This window comes from Pristis pectinata, chromosome 13, assembly GCF_009764475.1.
Source record: "Pristis pectinata isolate sPriPec2 chromosome 13, sPriPec2.1.pri, whole genome shotgun sequence".
Taxonomy (NCBI): domain Eukaryota; kingdom Metazoa; phylum Chordata; class Chondrichthyes; order Rhinopristiformes; family Pristidae; genus Pristis; species Pristis pectinata.
The window spans coordinates 42,663,865-42,688,282 of NC_067417.1; the positions used below are offsets into that span (position 1 = coordinate 42,663,865).

The 24,418-nt window shown below is 46.9% G+C and overlaps 2 protein-coding genes across 2 annotated transcripts in view; one reads left to right on the forward strand and one right to left on the reverse strand.

Annotated features, from left to right (window-relative positions):
- Positions 1-1,775: 1,775 nt before the first annotated feature.
- Positions 1,776-6,554, reverse strand: b3gnt9 (UDP-GlcNAc:betaGal beta-1,3-N-acetylglucosaminyltransferase 9). The gene is made up of 2 exons (XM_052028446.1): positions 6,178-6,554; positions 1,776-4,322 (listed from the first exon to the last, which is right to left on the reverse strand). The coding sequence occupies exon 2, from the start codon at positions 3,956-3,958 to the stop codon at positions 2,708-2,710; it is 1,251 nt and encodes a 416-aa protein (XP_051884406.1). The 5' UTR covers positions 3,959-4,322; positions 6,178-6,554; the 3' UTR covers positions 1,776-2,707.
- A 6,984-nt stretch (positions 6,555-13,538) lies between these two features.
- Positions 13,539-24,418, forward strand: part of prmt7 (protein arginine methyltransferase 7) — a 35,406-nt gene continuing 24,526 nt past the window's right edge. Inside the window, exons 1-7 of the mRNA XM_052028158.1 lie at positions 13,539-13,729; positions 16,939-16,975; positions 17,523-17,672; positions 20,786-20,894; positions 21,834-21,946; positions 22,172-22,416; positions 24,084-24,264. Coding sequence (XP_051884118.1) covers positions 13,635-13,729; positions 16,939-16,975; positions 17,523-17,672; positions 20,786-20,894; positions 21,834-21,946; positions 22,172-22,416; positions 24,084-24,264 — 930 coding nt within the window. The 5' untranslated portion in view covers positions 13,539-13,634. The remainder of the gene's footprint in view (positions 13,730-16,938; positions 16,976-17,522; positions 17,673-20,785; positions 20,895-21,833; positions 21,947-22,171; positions 22,417-24,083; positions 24,265-24,418) is intronic.

Genomic DNA, 24,418 nt, shown 5'->3' on the forward strand with positions numbered 1-24,418 from the left:
CACCACCACCCCTGACAGTGCATTCCAGCACCCACCGCTCTGTGTAAAAGAAAACTTGCCCCACACGTGTCCTTTGAACTTTCCTACTCTCGCCTTAAATGCATGCCCTCCAGTATGATATTTCAACCCTGGGAAAAAGATACCACCTGTCTACTCTGTCTATGGCTCTCATAATCTTATAAACTTCTATCAGGTCCCCTCTTAGCCTTCGCTGCTCCAGAGAAAACAGCTCAAGTTGGTCCAACTTCTCCTTACAGCACATGCCCTCTAATCCAAGCAGCTTCCTGGTAAACCTCTTCTGCACCCTCTCCAAAGCTTCAACATCCTTCCTATAATGGGGCAACCAGAACTGAATGCAATACTCCAGATGCGGCCTAACCAGAGTTTTATAAAACTGCCACATAACTTACTGACTCTTGAACTCGAGGCCTCGACTAATAAAGGCAAGCATGCCATACACCGCCTTAACCACCCTCTCAACCTGTGCAGCCACTTTCAGGGAGCTATGGACTTGGACCCCAAGATCTCTCTGTACACCAATACTGTTAAGGGTTTTGCCATTTACAGTGTACTGTCCCTTTACATTTGATCTCCCAAAGTGCAACACCTCACATTTGGCCGGATTAAACTCCATCTGCCACTTCTCCACCCATATCTGCGACAGATCTATATCCCTCTGTATTCCTTTGGCAATCTTCTACATTAGCCACAACGCTACCGACCTTTGTATCATCTGCGAACTTATTAACTTAATTGTTGGTTCTAAGACACTGTTGAAGAAAACCATCCTGAACACACAAGAAATTTATAACATTTCTAAAGTGAGCTCATCTGCTTTGCTCAAGTTATACAAAAGTTAAAATCCCGCAATAAAACTGCTCTGCCTTTGTGGATCTGATTTCTTCTTATCTTGGGCAGTCCCTTGGGAAGGAGGATAACTTGCTTTCTCTCTGGCTGTGAGGAGTGGAAAGTGCTGGTTGTGAATTCTTTTAACAATGCACACCAGCTGCCACAGAATGGACAGACTAGTTCCTGGTCCAATAGCAACATGGACACACACACACACACACACACACACACACACACACACACACATACACACGTACGTTTGTCCACATCACATCCTGGACCCACTTCCTGTCCCTCCCAATCCTGATCATTTTCCCTCTTCAGTCCCCTCTCCCTCAGTCTCCCTACCTCTCTCCTCTAACTGCTTCCCTCCCTTTCAGCACCCTCCCCTTTCACTCTCTCTCTTGCATCTCAGCCCATTGCACCTTCCCATCTGTCTCTAACCCCTCTGCTCTCCCCACACTCTGCCTGTTGGCCACTTGCCCCCTCCCAGGATGAGGTCGCCCGTCCCACCCAAACCCCTACAACCACCACCACCTGCCCATTACCGACTACCTACCCCTCCTCATCCCTGATCTGAGCAGCTGCACCATCCAAAACCGGTGGCCTGGCCCAGAAACCAGCCCCCAAACCTCAGGAGAATCTTTACCTCCTGCCCAGGGCTCCCTGATGTGGGCAGATCGTGGTCTCCCAGGGCTCTGCCAGCAGGATGTGGGGTCCCAATGTGCAAATTCCTGGCCAGTGGAGGCGGATTTAATCTGTGGGAGCAGGAATATCTCTCGGCTGCCATCTCTCTCTCTCACTGATATCTATATTCAGAACACTGCCCTTGGTCCACAGACTATATCCCACTCGGAATACTGCCCCTTCCTGCACAAAGGCACATGCTCAAACAATCCACTTTTGAGAATGTAGATATCATTTTTGTAAAGGTCCTTTGACCATGTCTACCGTTATTCAGTGTAAGAAGAACAGTAATGTGATTAAAACTTTGTGAGCACACAAGTCCCATATCACCTTTATTCTGGCAGTCAATGGAGAGTGGGACCATATTTTAGTGCAGTTGTATTGACGCTGATGGGTTACAGTACATGGTCAGTAGTCACACCCAGTGACCTGAGGGGGTGAACATCATCTGGTTATTTAGCTATGCAGGCACCACTAACTGCTCCACACTTCAGAGGGACCAGCCCAATAGATTGCTATCCAGAATGAGAACCTCAAATGATTTCAACCAGCTTCCCCTAGCCAGAGCACCAAGGCCAATTTTGGCACCTCTGAAGTCACACTGGCTGAGGTCAATGAAATAGCTTCCAACCAAGGATCAAACATGGGATCTTCCTGGTCTGTGTGGCTCTGTAGCACACTGGAAACATTGGGGCAGGGTGGGGATTCAACTGAGTGTGTCATGCATTCCATCAACTGGTTATATAACTAGTTCAGGCTGCTTGCTGTCAGAGCACCAGGGATTGGTTTGGATCCGCTCCTCTGGGGATCTTGTAAATGTCCTTGTCTTGCTAAAATCGAGACCGTTTGTGGTCTTGTGAATACTGTCAGACATTTAGTGAAAAAATATTAGTTCTGTGATTTGGTTTTCTCATCCACTCGAATTAAAGACGCTTTCAGAGTTTGGTGTGGAAGACACGATGTTTTTTCCCCCAAAATGAACAGATTCACAGTAGTATTCCCAATACGCCCACAACACATGCCAGTGCACCGTCTCCACCAGTGAGATTCAATAATACAAAAGGGATTGAGAGAGTTACAAACATTCCAGGTATAAATTTGCTGGCAAAATCATTGAGGGGGTCGTGTCCCTGAGGTGGGAGGGTTGCCTCCCCCACCCCCCCAACCCCCGTCAGTGCTTGGCTTTGCCGGCCGGGCCGGGGGTCGCCTTTCTCTTGGCCCTCCACCGGAACGGGCGCCTGGCCAAGCCCTTGCGAGCGCAGTTGAGGTCGGGGTCGTGAAGCAAGCTCCACATGAGCCAGATCTCGGGTACCTTCAGGCTGTGCACCACCATCAGCTCCCGGTAGAAGCAAGGGTCAAAGGTCTGGAGGTGAGGAGCGGCCGACGGCCGCACGATGCCGAAGGTTCGGAATCCCTTGTGGGTCTGGGGCTTGAGGCCGATCCGGAGCAAGCACATGCCGAGGAAGACGTCGTCGATGGGGAAAAGGTCCACCTCCTTGCTGGCGCCATACAGCCTCCTGGCCGTGTGGCCGCTCATGAGGAAGCCCCCGCCGCCCGCGTAGACGGGGTAAACCCCCGGGCCGTACATCATCTCGGGGATGTAGTACTTACTCTTGTTGGACCTGATGGGCAGGGCTTGGTAAATAATGTGGCCGACGAACAGGTCCTCCCTGGGGTCGGCGCCGAGCAAGAAGTCGACGATGTTCTCCACGTTGACGAAGACGTCGTCGTCGCCCTTGAAGACGAACTCGGCGGTGGGGCAGAAGCGGTCGAGCCACTTGAGGAAGTGGATCTCCTTCAGCGTCAGGTTGAAGAAGGTGTCCTGGAAGTCCCATAGCAGGATGTCGCGGTAGACGCGGCTCTCGTGTTCCAGCAGGCGGCCCCAGGAGGCCAGGGCGCTCTGGTTGGCCGGCGTGGCCAGCAGGAAGAGCCTGCGGACGTGCAGCCCGTGGACCCGGCCCTCCCGGGCCCAGGTCTTCCGAGCCACCTCCCGCCGCTCGAACTCCTCTGCCTTGGACTTGATGGAGACCAGCAGCAGCGGCTCCCCGTTCACCTTCCGGCACTTGTCCTCCTGGTTAATGATCTGACTGAACTCGCGGCAGTCCTTCTGCCATTGGTACTGGCGGTAGCTCCAGGGTAACAGGTCTGTGGTCGGGGGCGTCGCCACCTGGATCCGCCCGTCCTCCAGCCCCTGGCCCAGCCGGCAGGTGTTCTCCGGCGCCGACCCTGCGCTGGGCGAGGCCGTCTGAGTCACCGTTTCTACGGGTTGCACCGTAACGTACCTCTCGGTGCCCGACTCCCCGTCAGCCTCGTGTTTGCCCACCCACGGAGTTACAGACTCCAGTTGGATGTAAAGCAAAATGCAAAGCGCTGAAAGCAGGAGGACCGTGCAGATGAGATCCCCTTTCCTTCGCAGTCTCATGGTCCCTGGAGGCACAGGCAATTCTTGGGAGAGTGGTACCTGGCAAGGTGGACACCACTTGATCTTCGGGGCAATTCTGCACCACTGGATTATACAGACCACAGCTGGTAGGTTTGTACCGACTTCACCGGCTGGTTTTATACAGGATGGGGATCACAAATTGGTTCTGGGTGGTTTTGTACAGGGTTGGGGTTCGCGGGTTGTTTTTATACAGTATGGAAGTTCACAGACTGGTTTTCTACAGGGTGGGGGTTCACAGGCTGGCTCTGGTGCAGTGCAGAAGTTCACAGACTATCTGAATGATGTTCTACAGGGCTGCAGTTCACAGGCTGACTGCGGGTATGTTTCTTTTATTCCGTCACATCTGTAGAACAAACAGAGAAAGGCATAGTTAAAGGAAACAGCTGTCCAGTCTGCCACGTAGAACCTTAACTGTGGGATATAGCGGGAGTTCTGGGAACGAGCTCTGGCAAGCTTAGAGACACTAGTCTAACAGAATAAAAATATACCCTAATAACCCCTCTTGTTCTGTACCTTGGCGTTTGTTTCATTGATGTTTTCCCTCAGTTATTCAATTGCATGGATTTTTGGAAATGGTGCAGCATAGAATTCTACATTAATGTATAGTTATAAGTGACTGGCATTTGAAGTGGGGATACACACGGCACACCTGTGCAAATGAATCATGAGAAACTAACTCAAATGTCAGCGAAATATTGAAATGTTCAGGCTTTGCTATTCTTTTGCAACATGCAATGTTACAAAGTGTTTTGATGTTTCAGTTAAACCTAACAGACCCGTCTGGAATCCCATCCAAATCACATGATCTGACAATTGGAACACACCAGTCACCCTTGCTACCTCCATGTGATGGTGCCTCTCAAACAAGGATTCCGATACATTAGGTCCCTCTCCCTGACTGGCTGAAGATTCTTTATTTTGATGCTGGTTCGCAATACTGAGTACTTTCATTGGACATGCAAATCTAGCCATAATTGGAAAAAGACTTGTTTGGGCCCGATTCATTTCTGGTTTTTCAGATCTAGTGCTCCATGCTTCTAAGTCCATTGATTTTCTGCTAAGGTGCGGTAGGAAGCACCTTTGTCACAAGAGGACACTGACGGACTTTGCTCCCCTATTACCCCTCTTCCCTGACCTTGTAATACATGCCCGTGTAGACAAATATATGAGGCACACTGAAGTGACTTGCCTTTGTCCTCATCACCAGTATCTGCTGCCATGTATTTATGAAGCATGGATTCAGGCCAGATTTGAGAAAGGACATTTCTCTATGTCCAATTAACATCCTTTAAAGAAATTGGTTATCATCGCAAATGTCATAGATTTACTGCAATGTTTTATATCACACACACACACACACACACACACACACACACACACACACACACACACACACACACACACACACACAATTCTCCTTCCTACAGGTAACACTCAAAAGTATGAATACCCACCTATAATTTCAGAGTTCATATCCAACACACACACCTCCATCTCACACCCTTCATCCACAACACACACACCTCATCTCACGCCCAATATCCATCAAATACATCTCAACCCACACCTAATCACCAATACAAACTCACCTCTCCTTTTAATACCCAACACATACCTCGCCAACCCGCGTCTAATTACCAAATCTCGCTTCTGTCCACCCCACGCCTCTTCGCCAACACACACGCATACTTTCAATATCAAGTGATGCAGTGAATCGCTAACATCGTGTTGGCTATTCCCAACTGGAGATGCAGTTGCGTCTTGCTGTGCGGTCTGTGGGAAGGGGAAAGATTCCGCTGGAGCAGATCACCGGGCAGCAATGTGCCCTGCATAATGCTCGCACCCTTCAGGAACGAGTGCTTGTTGTGAGGAGATCATTGTGCGGGAGGTAGCTAAGTTTTTCCCCAACCAGGAGGCAGCGTAAACCACGAACTTTATCTTTTTGCCAGCTCTGTGGTCTTCACTGCGAACTAACGACTGTTGTTGGAACACACCCCATGCTGTGGCCGCCCGCACAGAGAGAGCGGGGGACCCCATCCTCCCCCGCCGCAGCAGAGCCTGCCTGCTCCGAGAGGGCAGGGAGATTCGGACCATCCCCTCCCGGCCTGGCCTTACAGAGTCAAGCCTGCTGTGTGGAAGGCGCAGAAACCCGGGCGATCCGCTCACCACACCGCCCCAGCACGGAACCCTGCCTTTACCTGTGCGTCGGGCGTGAGACCAGCGACCGGCGGATCCGCAGGTAACAGAACAAGCCGTGTGGAGGTGGCGACGCGCAGAGCAGCTGGCCGCGGAGGGAGGTGTTTCAGTGGACGAGCAGCGAGCCAGGAAGCCGTGGGAGCCAACCAAACCACATCTGGATTGCATCAGTGGGACTGGGAATTGCCTGGGTTGGGAGCCCGGTTGTCAGGGACGGGGGACGGGAGCCCGCCGTTCCACCCGGAGCCGCGGGTTAGCGAGCGGCCGGCAGCGCTGAATGTGTGGGCTCCCGGTGCCGGTGAACGGGACGCGAACGTCGCCCGCAACACTCCGGAGCCTGGCTGCCTGAACCTCTGGCTCCGATCCACCAACAGTTACACAAGCGCGCAGTGCTGGAGTCTGCCGAAGAATGCGGCGTGTGACTGGAATACTAGCAAAGCTCAGACCTCCTCCCCCCCTCCCCTCAGATCCCAGCCTGTGGACAGGATTGCCCTAAGGGGCAACGAGGTGGCGCCGCTCCCTCAGCACCAGAGACTGGGCTTCCATCCTGAGCTCTGGTGATGTCTGTGTGGAGTTCGCACGCTCTCCCTGCGACCGTGTGAAGACGTGCGGGTCCATGGGTTAATTGACCACTGTAAATTGCCCTTGGTGTGTTGTTGAGTGGGAATGGGGGACAATAAAATATGGCATTAATGTAGGATTAGTGTAAGTGAGTGGTTCGGGGTCACATGAACTCAGTGGGCCGAATAGCCTGTTTCCGTGCTGTATCTCTCTGTGAGTCTTTGACTCTAAAGTTTTCCCGGCCCTTGGCACAGAGAGGGTACGGAGCCCTTCACATGGAACTCTATGGGGTCAAGTCCTGCTTCAGATACTTACACACATTTCAGAATCAAGTTTATTATCACTGACTTATATGACGTGAAATTTGTTGTTTTGAGGCAGCAGTACTGTGCAAGACATAAAAATTACTATACATTACCAAGATAAATAAATAGTGCAAAAGAGGAGTAATGAGGTAGTGCTCATGGGTTCATGGACCGTTCAGAAATCTGATGGCAGAGGGGAAGAAGCTGTTCCTGAAATGTCGAGTGTGGGTCTTCAGGCCCCTGTACCTCCTCCCTGACGGTAGTAACATGAAGAGGGTATGTCCTGGGGTGGTGAGGGTCCTTAATGACGGATGCCACCTTCTTGAGGCACTGGAGCCCATGATGGAGCTGGCTGAGTCTACAACCCTCTGCAACCTATTTTGATCCTGCACAGTGGAGCCTCCATACCGGGCAGTGATGCAACCAGTCAGAATGCTCTCCACTGTACATCTGTAGAAATTTGCAGGCATCTTTGGCGACAGACCAAATCTCCTCAAACTTCTAACAAAGTAGAGCCGCTGGCGTGCCTTCTTTGTGACGGCATCAATGTGTTGGTCCCAGGATAGACCCTCTGAGATGTTGATGCCCGGGAACTTGAAGCTGCTCACCCTTTCCTCCACTGATCCCTCAATGGGTGTGTGTTCTCCTGACTTCCCCTTCCTGAAGTCCACAATCAATTCCTTGGTCTTGCTGACATTGAGTGCGAGGTTGTTGTTGTGACACCACTCAACCAGCTGATCTATCGCACTCCTGTACATTTCCTCGTCGCCATCTGACATTCTGCCAACAACAGTGGTGTCATCGGTGAATTTATAGATGGTGTTTGATTTGATTTCCAAAAACATATTTTATGCATGAGATTTGCAATTATGTGACAGAGGACAATCACCTATCTTCATTTACTACCCCAAACATATCCTGCTTTCAATTACATTATTAACATTATCTCAACACAGCTCCAGTTCTTCATTCCCAAACATTCCACCGGCCTTTAGTTTGAAGGGTTATTCTATGGGGCCCATCCCCTCAGTGCCTAGTGCTGAGAGGACCCAATACTTTGGACTTTCTCCACACAGCCTTTGCAGCAACTCCACCAACCTTCAGTGCATCTCTCAGCACCTCGTCCTAGAAATTTGCCAGACTGCAGCATTCAGTTGTGAGGCACTCCCCACACTAGATGACCAGCAGGTTTCAGGCAGACCAGAGTGTTTCACCAAGTTGGTGATGCTACAATAGCGGCTGATGTTTGTGTCGGTACACACCCCTGGGAACAGCTGATAGAGCAGAGTCCTGCATTATGCAGCTGCGCAGACTGACCCTTGATAAAGACCACTGCACCTCTTTCCAACCTTATTGGCAAATGTACATTCCAGATGGAGATAGATGATGGTCACGTCCCCTCAAACCATCTCAGGGGCAGGAGGCAGTGGCACTGAGAATCTGGCTACGTGTGGAGGATCCGACATGGAGAGCCCTCACCACCAGCCAAACAAGGAAGTGCCACTTTGATGAGATATTTCACCAAATGACTTAGCTCAGGGAACCATTTCCTTTTCTCACAGGGCCTCACGGACATTCTGTGCAGACCACTACTTGATCATTGTTTATCTGCACAAACTTTTCCACTGGGACAGGGGGTGGATGCAACACAGTCCAGCTGTGTCAACGAAGTCAAGCCTATCCTTCACAACACAAGGAACTGGTAGGACCTCAGCACATAGTGACACTTAGTGCTTGCGTACCAAGTGTCCACACAAAGCCACTTACAAACGTAGTAATTGGGCTGTGAGCCACGGTAAGTACATTTCCCCTCATCTCTTTCTCTGGAGATTTGAACATCACATCCCCATGGAGACAATACATTTGGGATCTCCAAATGAAATAGAGGACATCTTGGGTGACTAGATAAACAAAGGACTGCAGATACTGGAATATCTAGATGAAAAACACTATGATGCTGGAGGAACTCAGCAGGCCAGGCAGCGTCCATGGAGAAAAGTAGGCGGTCAACATTTTGGGTCAGGACCCTTCTTCAGGACTGAAGATAGGAAAAGGGGAAGCGCAGTATATAGGAGGGAAAAGCAGAGCAGTGATAGGTGGACAAAAGAGGGGAGGCAGGGTGGGCACAGGGTGGTGATAGGTAGATGCAGGTAAGAGATAGCGATAGGCAGGTACAGGGGAGGAGGGAAGAGCACATCCACCGGGGGATGGGTAAAAAGGGGTAGAAGAAAGAGGTAGGCTAGGAAAGGAAAGAAAAGAAGAGGCATAGTTGGAGAGGGGGGTGGGGATTACTTAGAATGGGAGAATTCAATGTTCATGCCGTTAGGCTGCAAGGTTTCAAGACGGAAATCTTTTCCTTTCTTCAGTCCTGAAGAAGGGCCCTGATCTGAAACGTTGACCGCCTGCTTTTCTCCGCGGGTGCTGCCTGGCCTGCTGAGTTCCTCCAGCATCGTCGTGTTTTTTGGCTTGTGTGACTGCAGTGGCACAAGAGCTTGGTATCAGCCACACTTGCACCACAAGCAGCAAGACCAAAGGAGCCTCACACCACATGACCAGGCTGTCTCCCACAACTGAGGTGGAGCACCACTCTCACACTCCCAGTTTGGCTACAACTCCACCCAGTTCCTGGCCTAAACCCAGGTTCCTCTGAACCAAGTTCTCAGCACCATACTTATAACCCAGGCTCTATTCTTCTGGAGTTTCCATTCTATGGGTAAAACATTAAATTGAAACAAATTAATGTAAACGGTCCCTCGACTTTATTATTGCAAAAGAACCAGGAACACTGCAGCATTCAGTTGTGGGACACTCCCCACACTGGGTGACCAGCAAGTTTCAGGCAGACCAGAGTGTTTTTCACTGAGTTGGTGATCTTGCAGCAGCCGTTTGTGTCGGTACACGCCCTCGAGAACAGTCCATAGCGCAGAGTCTGTAGCCCAAACCAATATTAATCCTGTTAACACTGACCATGATCACACGGCTGTTGGTGGGATCTTGCTGTGCCTAAATTGACTGCAAATTTCCTTGTACTTAATTAACTACGCACTTTGGATGGTTTGAGTCCACACTATTACGAAATAACCACGAGTCTTTCTTAAACAACCTCTCTGAGGAGGAGACACATTACCGCTTGTCAGGATATCACATCCACCTGAAATCTGATACACGTGGCAGAGGGGTTAATGGGAACCATTGAAGCATCATGTGTTACCAATAAAGTGAATTAGTAACAAGCATTATACAGCAGGTACTGGCAGTCTGAAAGTAAAATAGAAAGTGCCGGAAGACAATACAGTTCAGTCAACAGCCAGAGAGAGAGAAAATAACATTTTAAATTCAGGTTATTTTTTTAAAATAAAGAATTAGTTTGTCCAACACTCCTACTGGTAGACAGTACTGGTGAGTGAGAATCAACCAGTACGATTTGTACTCTCATGATCACAATCAGAAATTCTCACACAGCTGTTTGACAGGGTTTATTCTTCACCTTAAAAGTTGAAGCAGGACTCCATGCTGAAAGGGTTTAACCTGCGCTGGCTGAACTAGTTCTTCTCAGGTCACATTGGTAAATTGGTTTATTATTGTCACATGTACCGAGATACAGTGAAAAACTTTGTTTTGCATGCCATCCATACAGATAATTTCATCACATCAGTGCATTGAGGTAGTACGAGGCAAGATCAATAACAGAATGCAAAGTGAAGTGTTACAGTTACAGAGAAAGTGTAGTGCAGGCAGACAATAAGGTGCAAGGCCATAATGAGGTAGATTGTGAGGTTGAGAGTCCATTCTTATCGTACTAGGGGACTGTTCACTAGCCTTATTACAGTGGGATAGAAGCTGTCCTTGAGCCTGATGGTATGTGCTTTCAAGCTTTTGTATCCTCTGCCCGATGAGAGAGGGTAGAAGAGAGAACGTAAGGGGTGGGTGGGGGTCTTTGATTATGCTGGCTGCTTTACCGAGACAGCAAGAAATGTAGACAGAGTCGATGGAGGGTAGGGTGGTTTCCGTGATGTGCTGAGCTGTGTCCACAACTCTCTGCAGTTTCTTGCGGTCTCGGACAGAGCAGTTGTCATACCAAGCATGATGCATCCAGATAGGATGCTTTCTATGATGCATCGATAAAAATTGGTGAGTGTCAAAGGGGACATGCCAAATTTCTTTAGCCTCCTGTGGAAGTAGCAGTGTTGGTGAGCTTCCTTGGCCATGGCATCTATGTGGTTGGAATAGGACAGGCTATTAGTGATGTTTACTCCTAGGAACTTGAAGCTATCTAGCTTCATCATAATATGAGTATGGAAGCAGAGAGAAGTAAACCACAAAACAGATCACTCTGCAACGTACTGAGACTAATCACGGAATGGAGCGACAAAGAGAACAAAAGAACTGGCTTGTTTCAGCACGTTGTATTGAATTGATGCTGCGTTGTGATGATGCACATTCAGCAGTTTTAGGTCTGGTGTCTTTCCTCCTGTGCATTATGGTGGCGAAGTCATCAGCATAGTCAAGCTGCATGACTGACATCCTGGCCCATCTGCCTGCCAAGTCCAACACCAAGAGGAAGTTCCCCATCCATTCAGATCTTGATGGCAAACCTGGACAGGAGGTGGTCACTGATTTGGAGCAGACATCATGGGGTAAAGGGAACTGGAATTAGTTTATTATTGTCAAATGTACCGAGGTACAGTGAAAAACTTGTCTTGCATACCGTTTGTCCAGATCAATTCATTGCACAGTGCATTGAGGTAATACAAGGTAAAACGATAACAGAATGTAGAATAAAGTGTTATAGTTACAGAGAAAGTGCAGTGCAGGTAAACAATAAGGTGCAAGGCCATAACGAGGTAGGTTGTGAGGTCAAGAGTCCATTTTAGCATACTAGGGAACCATTCAATAGTCTTATAACTGTGGGATAGAAGCTGTCCTTGAACCTGGTGGTAAGTGCTTTCAGGCCTTTGTATCTTCTGCCCAGTGAGAAAGGGAAGAAGAGAGAATGTCCACAGTGGGTGGGTGGGGTCTTTGATTACGAAGTATAGACAGACTCCATGGAGGGGAGGCTGGTTTCCGTGATGTGTCCACAACTCTTGCGGTCAAGGGCAGAGCAGTGAGGCACCCGGATAGGATGCTTTCTGTGGTGCATTGGTAAAAATTGGTGAGGGTTGATAGGGACATAGCAATTTTGTTTAGCCTCCTGAGGAAGTAGAGGCGCTGGTGAGCTTTCTTGGCTGTGGTGTCTACATGGTTGGACCTGGACAGGCTATTGGTGATGTTCACTCCGAGAAACTTAAAGCTCTGCTCCTGTGCTGTATGTTCTATGATTAACAACAGGTTGGTTGCAAGAAAAATAGGCAAAGGGCTGGGGTGAAAACACACCCTTACATGGCTCAGGTGCTGAACCTCTGTGTTGGACTGTGATGGTCATAAGATTATGTAGGAGCCTTCTGGTGTTGATGAACCTGTGTGGGCAGCCAAACTTACACAGCAGCAACAGCTTCACAGTGAACAGACTGAAAGGCCTCAGCATGGAAACAGGCCATTTGGCCCATCACATCCATACCAACCAGTGGGCACAGAAGCATATTAATGCCAACTTCCAGCACCTGCCATGGTCTTTAATGTCAAGGTGATTCAAGTGCTTGTCTGGACACCTCTTAAAAGCTGTCAGTGACTCTGCTTCTACCACTCTCCCCAGTGGTGCAGACCAGGTACTCACCATTCTCTGGGTGAAAAAAGATCCTTCTCAGACCTCCTCTAAATCTCTTACACAAATTCTGTATCCTTTAGTTTTATTCACGTCTGATATGGGGAAAAGCTTCCTGCAGTCTACCCTATCTGTAGCCCTCATAATTTTATATACCTCAATCATGTCCCCTCTTAATCACCTGCACTCCAGGGAAAACAGACTATCTCTCTCCACCCTCTTCTGATAACTAAACCATTCCATCCCAGGCAACACCCTGCTGAATCTCCTCTGCATCTTCTTCAGCGCCATCGCATTCGTCTTATGCATTGGTGATCAGAACTGCATGCAGTACCCCAGCGGAGAGCTGACCAAGGTTTTGTGACGTTGAAGAATAAATCTCCTTGCTCTTGTATTCAATGCAATGACTAATGAAGGCCAGTATCCCTATGCCTTACCTACCCGCACTCCCATCTTCAAAGAAGTTTGGACTTGCCCACCAAGGTGCATCTGTCCCTCAACACACCCCAGGACATTACCATTCCTCCTGCAATGTCCTAGCCTCATTGATACTCCCAAAAACGCATCACCACATTTATCTGGATGGAGCCCCACTGCCATTCCTCAGCCCATTTCACCGACACCCTGAACCCTCCACACAAATCCTTCCCGGTGTGGATCGAAATATTGCTCTTGGATTTCCCTGGCCGCCAAGCCCTGATTGTAAGGGTGCGCTACACCAACCCGATGCCGCATCACGTGATCCTCGGCGGCCGGCTCCCCACGCTGGTGCGGTCACGTGGGGCCGGCATGGACTGCGCGCTGCATGCCGGGCCAGGACATGGTGGTGCCGCTGTAAGTCGCGCCGACAGACCCGCTCCCCGGACCCGAGCGAGTGGCCGCCGGCGGCGCCATGAAGACTTTCTGCAGCAGAGCCAACCCCACCACCGGGGCCATCGAGTGGGAGGAGGAAGACGAGGACTATGATTATCATCAGGAGATAGCACGGTACAGAGCGGGCGCCCGGTGCAGCCACTGCGTGACCGCGGAGGCTGAGCACGTCCTCCCCCCCCACCCCCACCCCGTCACCCCCCCACCCCCACCCCGTCACCCCCCCCACCCCGTCCCCCACCCACCCCATCCCGTCACCCCCACCTACCCCGTCTCTCTCCTCTCCCACCTCTCCCACCCACCCCGTCCCCCCCTGGTGATTAACTTGGCCGCGATCAATCACTGGGCTCCCTACGTACTGTAGTACACCGGGCTCTGCTGTAGCCGTCCCATGTCTGGTCTGAAAAAGAGAGGCAGAGAAGTAAAATAAAATGACAGATGCTGGAAATCCACAGTAAAGACAAAGTACTGTAAATATTCAACAGGTCAGACAATATCTGTAGGAAGGGAAATTAATAAAACTTTTACTCGGTTTCTGTCTTAATAGATGACGCCTGACAAGCATGTACTGTTTTTATTTCAGATTTCCAGTATCTGCAGTTCTTTACCTGTCAAGTTCTGCTGAAAGACCATCAACTTGAAACCAACTGTTTTCCTTTCACTGAGGTTATCTGACCTATTGAATAGTTCAGACATTTCTGTGTGTATAAAAACTGGAAAGGCTGGAAATACAGATGTGGCTTCACCTGAGTATTTCCAGCATTTTCTGCTTTTATTTTAGATTTCCAGCATCTGTGTTTATTTTTCATTTTGATGTATATTTCAGTTCTGGAGCATCCAGTGTATATTGTCTTTGTCTGTGTACTGTAACCATGGTTGATGAAGCTTTAACTATGCTACAGCAGCACACAAATTGCTGGAGGAACTCAGCAGATCAGGCAGCATCGATGGAGATAAATGGACAGTCAAAGTTTCAAGTTGAGACCCTTCACCCAGACTAGACCAGTTGACTGTATATTCCTCTCCATAAATGCTGCCTGACCAGCTGAGTTCCTCTAGCATTTCACGTGTTGCTTCAGGTTCCAGCATCTGCAGTCTCGTGTCTCCTTTAAATATGTTAGCACTTCCATTCAAAAGTAATTGCTTAGTAGAGGTTTACATTATACACCTTGTGCAATAATGGGGCTTTAAACTGTAGCCAGCCTTTCTACAATTGCTGGACAGCCATGTAGAATAATTGTTTAAATTATAGGGGAAACATCCCCTAGTATTTTTGGGGAAGAAAGCAATATACACTCAGCCACCCACCCAGTGCACGGCATCTATCTCCAATCTTGTATCCCCTTTCCCAATATTTAAAATCTTGTAACGGTTCTCAAATGTTTCTGCTACTATAGATACAATTTTAATCTGCTTTGTTTTTGTGATGCACTAGTCTAATGGATCTAATTGTATTACCCTTAAATTGTCTTATTAAACTCAATGCTTGAAAAGTTGATTTTCTTGTTTTAACTTGACCCCTGATCAATGTCGATGAGAGGCTGAATGTTTAGAGTGCCTTGAGAGTGAGAAGCCCAAGGTAAACTGGCTCTTTTCTCTCTCATTGCAAGAAAAGCACTGACACTCTGCCTTGACTAGAATTAGGAAGTTGCTGTAGTCATATCATACTGAGGGCATTGATACTGCACAATATTTTGTGTTGATTTTAGTCACAGCAAGGCTGGAACTTTAAATATAGTAAAGGGCCTTTGAGTACATGTCAAAGCTGGGGAAGAATGCTGGTGATAAATACAGAAAATGAGCATCTCAGAAGTTTGGTGTGATCTGAGCATTCAACTATAAAATAAGTTTGAATTATCACAAATGGACATCTATTTTGATCATATACCATCTCCCTTTATTGCAATAGTTAAAGGAAACATCTCACTGCATTCATGGGAAACTGAGCCATTTTGAAGCAATAATCTTAATATAAAATCGGAAAATGTTTCAAATACTCAGCAGGTCAGGCAGCATCTTTGGAGAGAAAAAAAACTGCTGGAGGAACTCAGCAGGTCAGGCAGCATCTGTGGAGGGAAATGGGCATTTGATGTTTTGCTTCAAGACACTTCATGTGGATTGGACTCGGCAGTCCAGATGAAGGGTCTCGACCCAAAACACCGACTGCCTATTTCCCTCCACAGGTGCTGTCTGACCCGCTGAGTTCCTCTGGCAGCTTGTTTTACGCTCCAGATTCCAGCATCTGCAGTCTATTTTGTCTCTCTTTGGAGAGAGAAACACAGGTAATATTTCAAATTCTCTAGAAAGGTCACTGACTGTAACAGTGGGCCAGATCTTGCTTGCATTTACCAGCTGAAGCTACGCTATGATTGTATCTCCTTAGTCCAGTTACAGAAGACTCGTCTTGCTGGATGAAAGAGCTTGGATTGCCATTGCCGTGGCTGGTTTAGTAGCAACATCTCCAATGATGTAATGTGAAATACCTCTGAAGGCTTTGATAGCCAGCAATGCCAGTGGTGGGGGTTTGCTGGTTATTGAAGCCTTCAGTGACATTACATTGCATCACTGGAGATCTTGCTACTAAACAAGCCATAAAAACGGGAATCCAAGATCTGGATTTTAAGGGCAATGTTTCTGGCATTTAAAACTCATGAAAACAGAAAAAAAATACCCTTAAATAAAATTAGCTGAAAGCACCGCTCATACTTAAATGATTAAAAACATCAAACCAAAATAATAAAATAGGCACTTCTTCCTTTAACTTCATCATCTACAGTTCTATTTTACTGCCCATTCCCCATTGAATCTGATCCTGTGCCAGGATGCTCAGAAGTCTCAGCAAGGTGGCAGTCTGCTGCTGTGTTTCATGTGCAGTGAACTGTTATATTGTGATCTGAATTGGTTGGTAAGTTTGACCAATGGTTGTATAGAAATCCCAGACTGCTATTTAAACAGTTTCCAGCTCGTTCTGAATCACTGATCCTGTTTCTCCCTATGGATGCTGCATTTCTAGCAATGTTTGTTTTACTTTAATATTTCCAACAGCCACATTATTTAGGGATAAATAGTTTGATATTTTACAATCAGAAACCCCATTAGATCCTGGTCTATATTTTAAAGCTGGGATTCCGGTATTCTAAATATAAACCATGTGATACAATCATTCACATTTCAACCTGTAAGGACTGTACGTATCCATTAATCTGTCTCACATCTGAACACTTCAGTTAGTTTAATGCAGGCAAATAAATGAAAACCATATGTTAACTTATGAATGCCAAGCTTATTAGAATTAACTAGCCCATTTTTCTATATTGTCTTATCAGGTCCTCTTATGCAGATATGCTACATGACAAAGACAGGGTAAGTGTGTGATAGAAAATGCATGTGTTAGTTGATTTTTAATACATATTTATGTAAAGGCTGTAGGCCGTCTCGCCTTTTCAGACTGTAGGGTTGAAGTAGGGTCACAGGGCTGCAAGTTGCACAGAATCTTTGGCATGTTTGCACTCCCTAACTCAAGAATGTAGTAATGACTCATTGCACAAAAAAGGAAGTGAGTTTTGATTTTGACCATTTATTTGTAGCTGAGGTTCTGAAATGCCTGATTAAAACTACTGATGATTATCAGCACCAGAGATATTAGTGTAACCGGGTCTCTTCCCATATCTGTGTAGTTAAAAGTGAATGTTTTTCCTTGCATTGTTTGCTCTTTGATCTCTTAAAGCAGTGGGCTGTTACAGAGTAGCACTGGTTTCTATCTGTTGTTTGTGAGCACCTAAAAAATATGATTTAGTGCAATGCTGAAAAGAAGAATTCCAGATGACATGTTTGAATGGAATGGGAAACTGCTGTGTGTCTGAGCCACATTGGCGCAGCAGATGCTTAAAGCCGTGAAACTATTTTGCAGAATGAGAAGTACTACAGTGGAATTCAGGCAGCAGTCCGCAGGGTGAAGGAGCGAGGTCAGAGGGCAATTGTCCTGGACATTGGAACTGGGACGGGGCTGTTATCCATGATGGCAGCGAAAGCTGGTGCAGATTTCTGTTTCGCAGTCGAGGTGAGATTCGGGGCTGGCGGACGTGTTATGCTCCAGATCTTAATTTTGTTGTATTAACATAATTTTACTAACATGTCCACCTGACCAAGTTGGCCTTCTAAAGAGAGTCTTATGGTTTGAACAACGTATGAACAAACGTTCAACAATTTAGCTTAATAACTTCATTGAACAGGATTGCAAAATAGAGAAAGTGAATAATTACTACTTTGAAGAGCAGAAAAATAGTGGTTTTATGAGGCTGTCTTGCTTTTGTTGTCTATCTGATTCCCAATTTGTTCCAAATGGAAGCACATTTGGTCATTATGCAGAGGTAATGTGCACTTGCCTTGCATGCAAATTCTTCTTGTTAATACAAAGCTTAAACAGAACCCTGATAAGGATTGTTATCCAACACAAATTTACATACATGATTTAACTACCACATGGACTCACCCATTTTCCATCATGGCAAAAATAAGTGACAATGCTGATGTCCTGACCACTTTAACGAAGCATGTAGATACAAGTAAATTGTCGTGCTCTGACTCATACCAGCTAACTGAGCATGGAACAAGGATGTTGAATCTTAGGTTTGGAGTAGTGATCAGAGCTCACTAGGCACCAGAAGGCAGAGGTCCAGCAGAAAACCCGTGAGGTAAAGAACAAGTGACTGATGGAGAAGGACCAGATGTTCAGCCGCTTGATAAAGGCCGTGGCATGCATGGGTCCTTGGGTGCTGTTAAACCATCTTTGGTCCAAACACTGGACGCTCACCCCAATGAGAGCCAAGAAGGGGGCTGACTTCATTAGGAATAGAGAGGCAATCAGCGTCCACTGGAAGGAATACCTCAAAGACCTTCTTAACTGTGGCTCTGACCTTTTCTCCACCCCACAGCAGCATATTCTGTCCAGCCTCGCTACCTGAATTACAGAGCCTTATCTCAACTAAAAAACTAGATCTCAGGTGCAAATGGTATCCCAGCTGAAGTTCTAAAACTCAGCAGCAAAGGGCTTCAGTCGCAAATCAATAATCTCATTGTTGCTTCTGGGAAGAGGAGGATATACCAGGGAATCTCAGAGATGCCATAATCATAACCTTCTAGAAAGGAGACAGATCTGACTGTGGTAACTACAGAAGAGTCTTCCTGCTGTGTGCCACAGAAAAAGTAATTGCGAGGGTCCTCCTCACCCACCTCCTCCCAGCAATCAAAGGTTTGCCATGCCAAACCACGGCGTGGATTCCTATTATCCAGGTGCACGGTGGGTATGACCTTCACCATGTCACAACACCAAGAAAAATTCAGGTAGCAGCCCCAGCCACTATACATGGTCTTGTCCAACCTCACTAAAGCCTTTGACTCCATCAATCAGGAGGGACTATGGAACATCCTCGTCATAGTCGCCTACCCACAAACATTAGTCCCCATCTTATATTTACTCCATGACAGCATACCAACCAACAGCTCTGTAACAGAACCAATCTCAGTGAAGACTGGTGTCAAACGAGGCTATGCCATTGCCTCAACAACTTTCTCAATCTTTCTTGCACAATGTTGCACCTCACTTCCAACAAATGTCCTTTGGGAATGGAGCCAATCTTCAGAACTATTTGGAAACTGTTCTCACCTATGGGGACCAGGGTCCAGAACCAAGGCCACCCAGACCTCAGTAGTTGAGCTACAGTGTGGAGATGATGCTAGTGTTCATGCACTCTAGGAGGTCGAGTTCCAAGACATTGTTGAATTGTTCACTTAAGTATACAAGAGGATGGGCCTTGTAATGAACGTTGGCAGGACCAAGGTCCCCTTCCATCCCACTCGCACTGCACCACACTGCCGTCCGACAATAAAGGTTTGTGGAGAAACCCTGGAAAACATGAACAACTTGCCATATTTTAAAGAGACAGTTTTCAGTGAACACAGACTTTGATGATGAAATTCTCCACTGCCTTCTTCTGCCAGTGCAGTCTTCGGTTGATTGAAGAAATGGGTAATTGAAAATCAAGACCTCCGACCTGGCTCAAAACTCATCAGGCAGTAGTGATCCCTCCCCATTTCTATGCTTCTGAGACCAGGACTATCTACAGTGGGAATCCAAGACATTGGCAATGCAGTCTCCACAAAATCCTCCAGATTCAGTGGAGATGAATGAACTAACACCAGGCCAACATTCCCAGCATTGAGACCCTTGTTACTCCCAATTGGCTACAGTGTGCAGGCCACATTGCTCATGAGCCTGACAGCAGACTCCCAAGTTATCCATTCAATTCCAAGCTTGGTCGTGGGAGGAAATTACCAGATGGACAAAGAAATAGATTCGAGGATGTGGTCAAAGCTTCTTTGAAGAAGTGCAACATCCCCACTGACTTCTGGGAACCTCTGGTACATGATGCTCGAAGTGGAGAAGGACCATTTGAAGTGGCATTGAGAATCCCAAAGCTATGTGTTAGGAGCTGACAAAAGTTCTGCACAGGTGATGTACTACTTCACAAACTGTCCACCAGCCTACCATCTGTGACAGACTGTGGATCCCACATTGGCCTCGTTACCTACTTCAGAACCCACAAAACTGGAGAAGAAGCAAGTCATCCTCAATCCCAAGGGACTGCCTAAGAGAAGGGGCAAGACAAGGGTTGTGGAGATACAAAAGAGACTGCAGATGCTGGAATCTGGAGCAACAAAAACAATCTGCTGGAGGAATTCAGCACATCGAGCAGCATCTGTGTGAGGAAAGGAATTGTTGACGTTTCGGGATAAAACCCTGCATCAGGACTGCCACGAGGGTTGTGGCTCTGACAGTGATGTGGGTCCTTCTGGAGTTGATTTGATTCATGGCAGAATTAACTGAATGTGAAAGTAGTCTGTTGGTTGCATGCGCTGAAGATCTAAATTTGATGGATTGTCTCCGAAATCTCTCGATCTCAGACACAACACAATTAAGTAGCTAGTTATTGGAACTTGTAGGTTAAGATTCTTTGCTGAGGCTCAATGTTTGTGTGATCAATGGCCTCCTTGCTCACAATGCTGGCAGGAAGTAGCTTGTTTTTCTGATCGCCAGTGGAGAGGCACTGTCTAAAGAAAAGGGAAGGTAGAGGTAATATGGGTGTTAATGTGAATTCCGTTATCATTCCCCAGGTTTTTAAGCCAATGGCTGATGTTGCTGTTAAGATTGTGGAGAAAAATGGATTCAGCAATAAAATTAAAGTTATCAACAAACACTCGACTGAGGTGACAGTGGGGCCAGGTAAGGCACCTGAAGTGGGCAGTATAATGGAGACCGTTGATGGGAAAGGTTGAAGCAGTGCATTACCTATTGAGTTGTAGTGATCCATAGAAACAGTTAATTGTAATACTGGGTTAGTAATGTATCGTGCTGTTTGATCAGAATAATTTGTAATCACCACTGTAGTTACTGAAGCAGCCACTTTTAAGCTATGTCTTAAATATGTTTTGATTTGACTTCCAAGACACAAATAACAGATCACCTGTCACATGACAGCCAATATTGCAACAATATAGAAGCTGCTTGCTAAAGGGACACCAAGCCCCAGGTTTTAAATGACCATGCTTGACTGTTGGACCTGTGTAATAACTATATCCTTCCCAGGAGGCAGTATTTACACAGTGGAGTAGTTTTCCATTTGTCTTGCTCCAGGTTCACTTTGTCACTTTAATTCTCCATACCACTTTGACACCTCTGTCCCGTTACACCGTCCCAACAAAGCCCAACATAAGCTGCATCTGCAGACTTATCAGTTGGTTAATAGTAGTTCATCTGAGCAAAGATTGAGGTGACTGTCGTAGATGGAGTCTGCCAGTGCTTTTGGCAAAGAGGTCTCTGACAGAGGAAAACAGTCAACAATTGTAACTGCCAAGAATGGAAACATTGCTGAAGTAATCATAGCACAGTATGCTGTCAACAACCTGGTTTAAGTCTAAGTTTAAAGAATTCACCCAAAGGGGCCTTGCTGATCACCAAAGGTACTAGTGGGGAACTAATGCACTCTTTCAGTAGCTTTACTTCTTATAGAACCATTCGAACAACTATGCTGTGTTAGATTTTGTACCCAGATTTCCAGAGTGAATTCAGGCAGTGTCGGTACATTGACACATCAGTGGTTAGTGGATTCCTGGTTGAGCAGATGCTGATTGCACATTCTTCACAATGATTTCCACTCTGCAGATGGTGACATGTCATGCCGAGCTAACATCCTGGTCACGGAGCTGTTTGATACGGAACTTATTGGCGAGGGGGCACTGCCAAGTTATGAGCATGCTCACAAGTACCTTGTGCAGGTAGGTTGAGGATATGGGGACAAAGTGACTCCTGTTCTGGGACTGTATGATTCCCTCAGTGGCTGGTTCTAGGAATTATATTACCCACAAAAGCATAGTAAATATCTGTTCTTTAATAATTTCCACAAAGCTGTGACAATTAAATAATCAAATCAAGCAAAGCAAGGTATCCTTTACAACCTAGTTCTCTTGTTTCTTTTTATCCACCTGCTCCATGGGCCACAGGAAGAATGTGAGGCTGTTCCACACAGAGCCACAATTTACGCACAGCTGGTGGAGTCAGAGCGGATGTGGGCTTGGAACAAATTGCTGCCAATTCACATCGGGCTGGAGGATGGCAATGATAAGGTCATTTTACCGACAAGGGACATGCAGGTGTGTGCTGGGTCCCCCTGCGTCTATGACATTCAGCTCAATCAAGTGGACAGCAACCACTTCAGCCCCCTCACAGAGGTTACAGAGGTATTCAGGTAGGATCTAATGTTTCCTGCTGGAAAATGAATACTTGTGGGAAGGGATAAAGGAGTTTAAAGTTTCCATCAACACGGGTAGAAATGCCTTTTTGGGAATTATTTGTATTGCTTAAAGTGTGACTGTTTATTTTACTTTCTTGTTGGATACGGAGATTGCTGGCATGTCAAATTACCCTTGAGGAGGTGGTGCTGTGGGTGACTATGTTGAGAAAGTGGAGTCTTTGTGGTGAAGTTATCCCCACTGTGTTAAGGAATGAATTCCAGGCCATAGCCCAGTGATGGTGAAGGAATGACGAGATGTTTCCAAGTTAAGGTAGCCTATGACTTGGAACGAAGTTGGAGAGGTTGGTGTTGTGCATGTCTGAGAGGTGCTGCTAAAGTCCTGGAGACTGCTACAGTGCAGTGTATGTATGTAGTGCAGCCACAGTGAGTGATTGCTTCAGGTGAAGGTTAGGGTGAAGATTGTACTGCTATTTTTGGATGTTCTCAGGACTCTTGGTCCTTTGCTCATCTGTATAAAGGGACAGTATTTAAACATCTTCCTGACTTGTATCATGCGGGTGGTGGAAAAGGTTTCAGGAGTCAGGAGATGAGTCACTGTCAATGGAATGCTTGGACTTTGATTTGGTTTCGTAGTCACAACATTTCTGGTCGGTAGTGGCCTCCCAGGACATTGAGGTGGAGGATTACATAATGCTTGGTTGTTCAATGTTAGGGAAGATAGTTACATTCTTTCCTGTTGGAGATGGTCATTGCTTGACACCTGTACTGCGAATGTTACTTGCCATTTACTCGCTCAGCCCTTGATATTGTCCCAGTTATACTGTGTCTGGGTTGAACTTAATGATCCAAAGAGTTGCAAATGAAACTATGCATTTATGAGTGAACCTCTCATTTTCTGACCTTATGATGGACAGAAGATTATTGATGAAGCACTGAGGATGGACAGTGAGGACAAGGTCAATTAGATGTGTTAGTTCCCTCACCACCTTTTGCATGCCTCGTCTAGAAGGGATGTCTTTTAGCTACTGCCACCAATGGAATTTGAAATTCTTCACCCAGCGTGAATCTTGTTATCCTCAGTGCTCAATATGAGTCTTCATCAGCTGAGGAAGGGCTGTGGTTGGTGATCATACAGAGTATCCCTTGTTCATGTTTGGCCCAGTGCCATGAAACATCCCCGGATCTGAAGTGAACACTGAGGATTGTTGGTGCCATTCCTCCTAACTGTACACTCTCTGTTGGGCTCAACCTCCCGTTGGGGAGGACATTCCCAGTCCGGCTCTGAAGTTGCATGGAAATGGCAAGTTTCCTTCTTTCAAGGACATGAATGAACTTGATAGGTTTTTGCAACAATCTAGTAGTTTTGAGGCTTTGTATTGCACTTAATTAACAGTGGAATTCAAACTCTGGTCTCCAGATCACTGGTCCACACTACGGTCCTGTAATATAACCACAATGCAACCAAACCTCTAAATAACATGGAATACTTTCTAATTTTGTCCTCAGCATGAAGTATTCCCAGTTAAGTTGGCAGTGTGGAGTAAATCACTGACAGTGGAAGGTTGTGAGAGTTGGGCTTTTTTCTGATAGGTTTCATTATGTTGCTTAAGCTCACAGAACAAAGAGAGGCTTAGTTTTATAATAGCTTGCTTTCTCTGCAGGGTGGATTTCAGTAAAGCAGTGAGTAGTTCTCCAGCCCAGCACACTGTGGAGGTCCAAGCAACAGGCAGTGGGCAGGCCCACGTTGTGCTGTCGTGGTGGGACATGGAAATGGATCCTGAAGGGAGTATCAGATGTACTATGGCACCATACTGGGCTCATCCGACTCCAAATAATATTCAGGTAAGGCAGTGTGTTGGTTCTATGACGTGTGTGGCTAACAGCAGGAAGTGATGGGGGAGCAGGGAGTATTACATCTCTGGCATTAGGAGACTGTTGTAAAGCTAAGTAAATCTCAGAGGGAGGTGAGGTATATCGCAAAGAATGCGGATTTAAA

Coding starts and splice junctions, on each gene's coding strand:
- b3gnt9 (XM_052028446.1), bottom strand. CDS start 3,958: ATGAGACTGCGAAGGAAAGGGGATCTCATCTGCACGGTCCTCCTGCTT.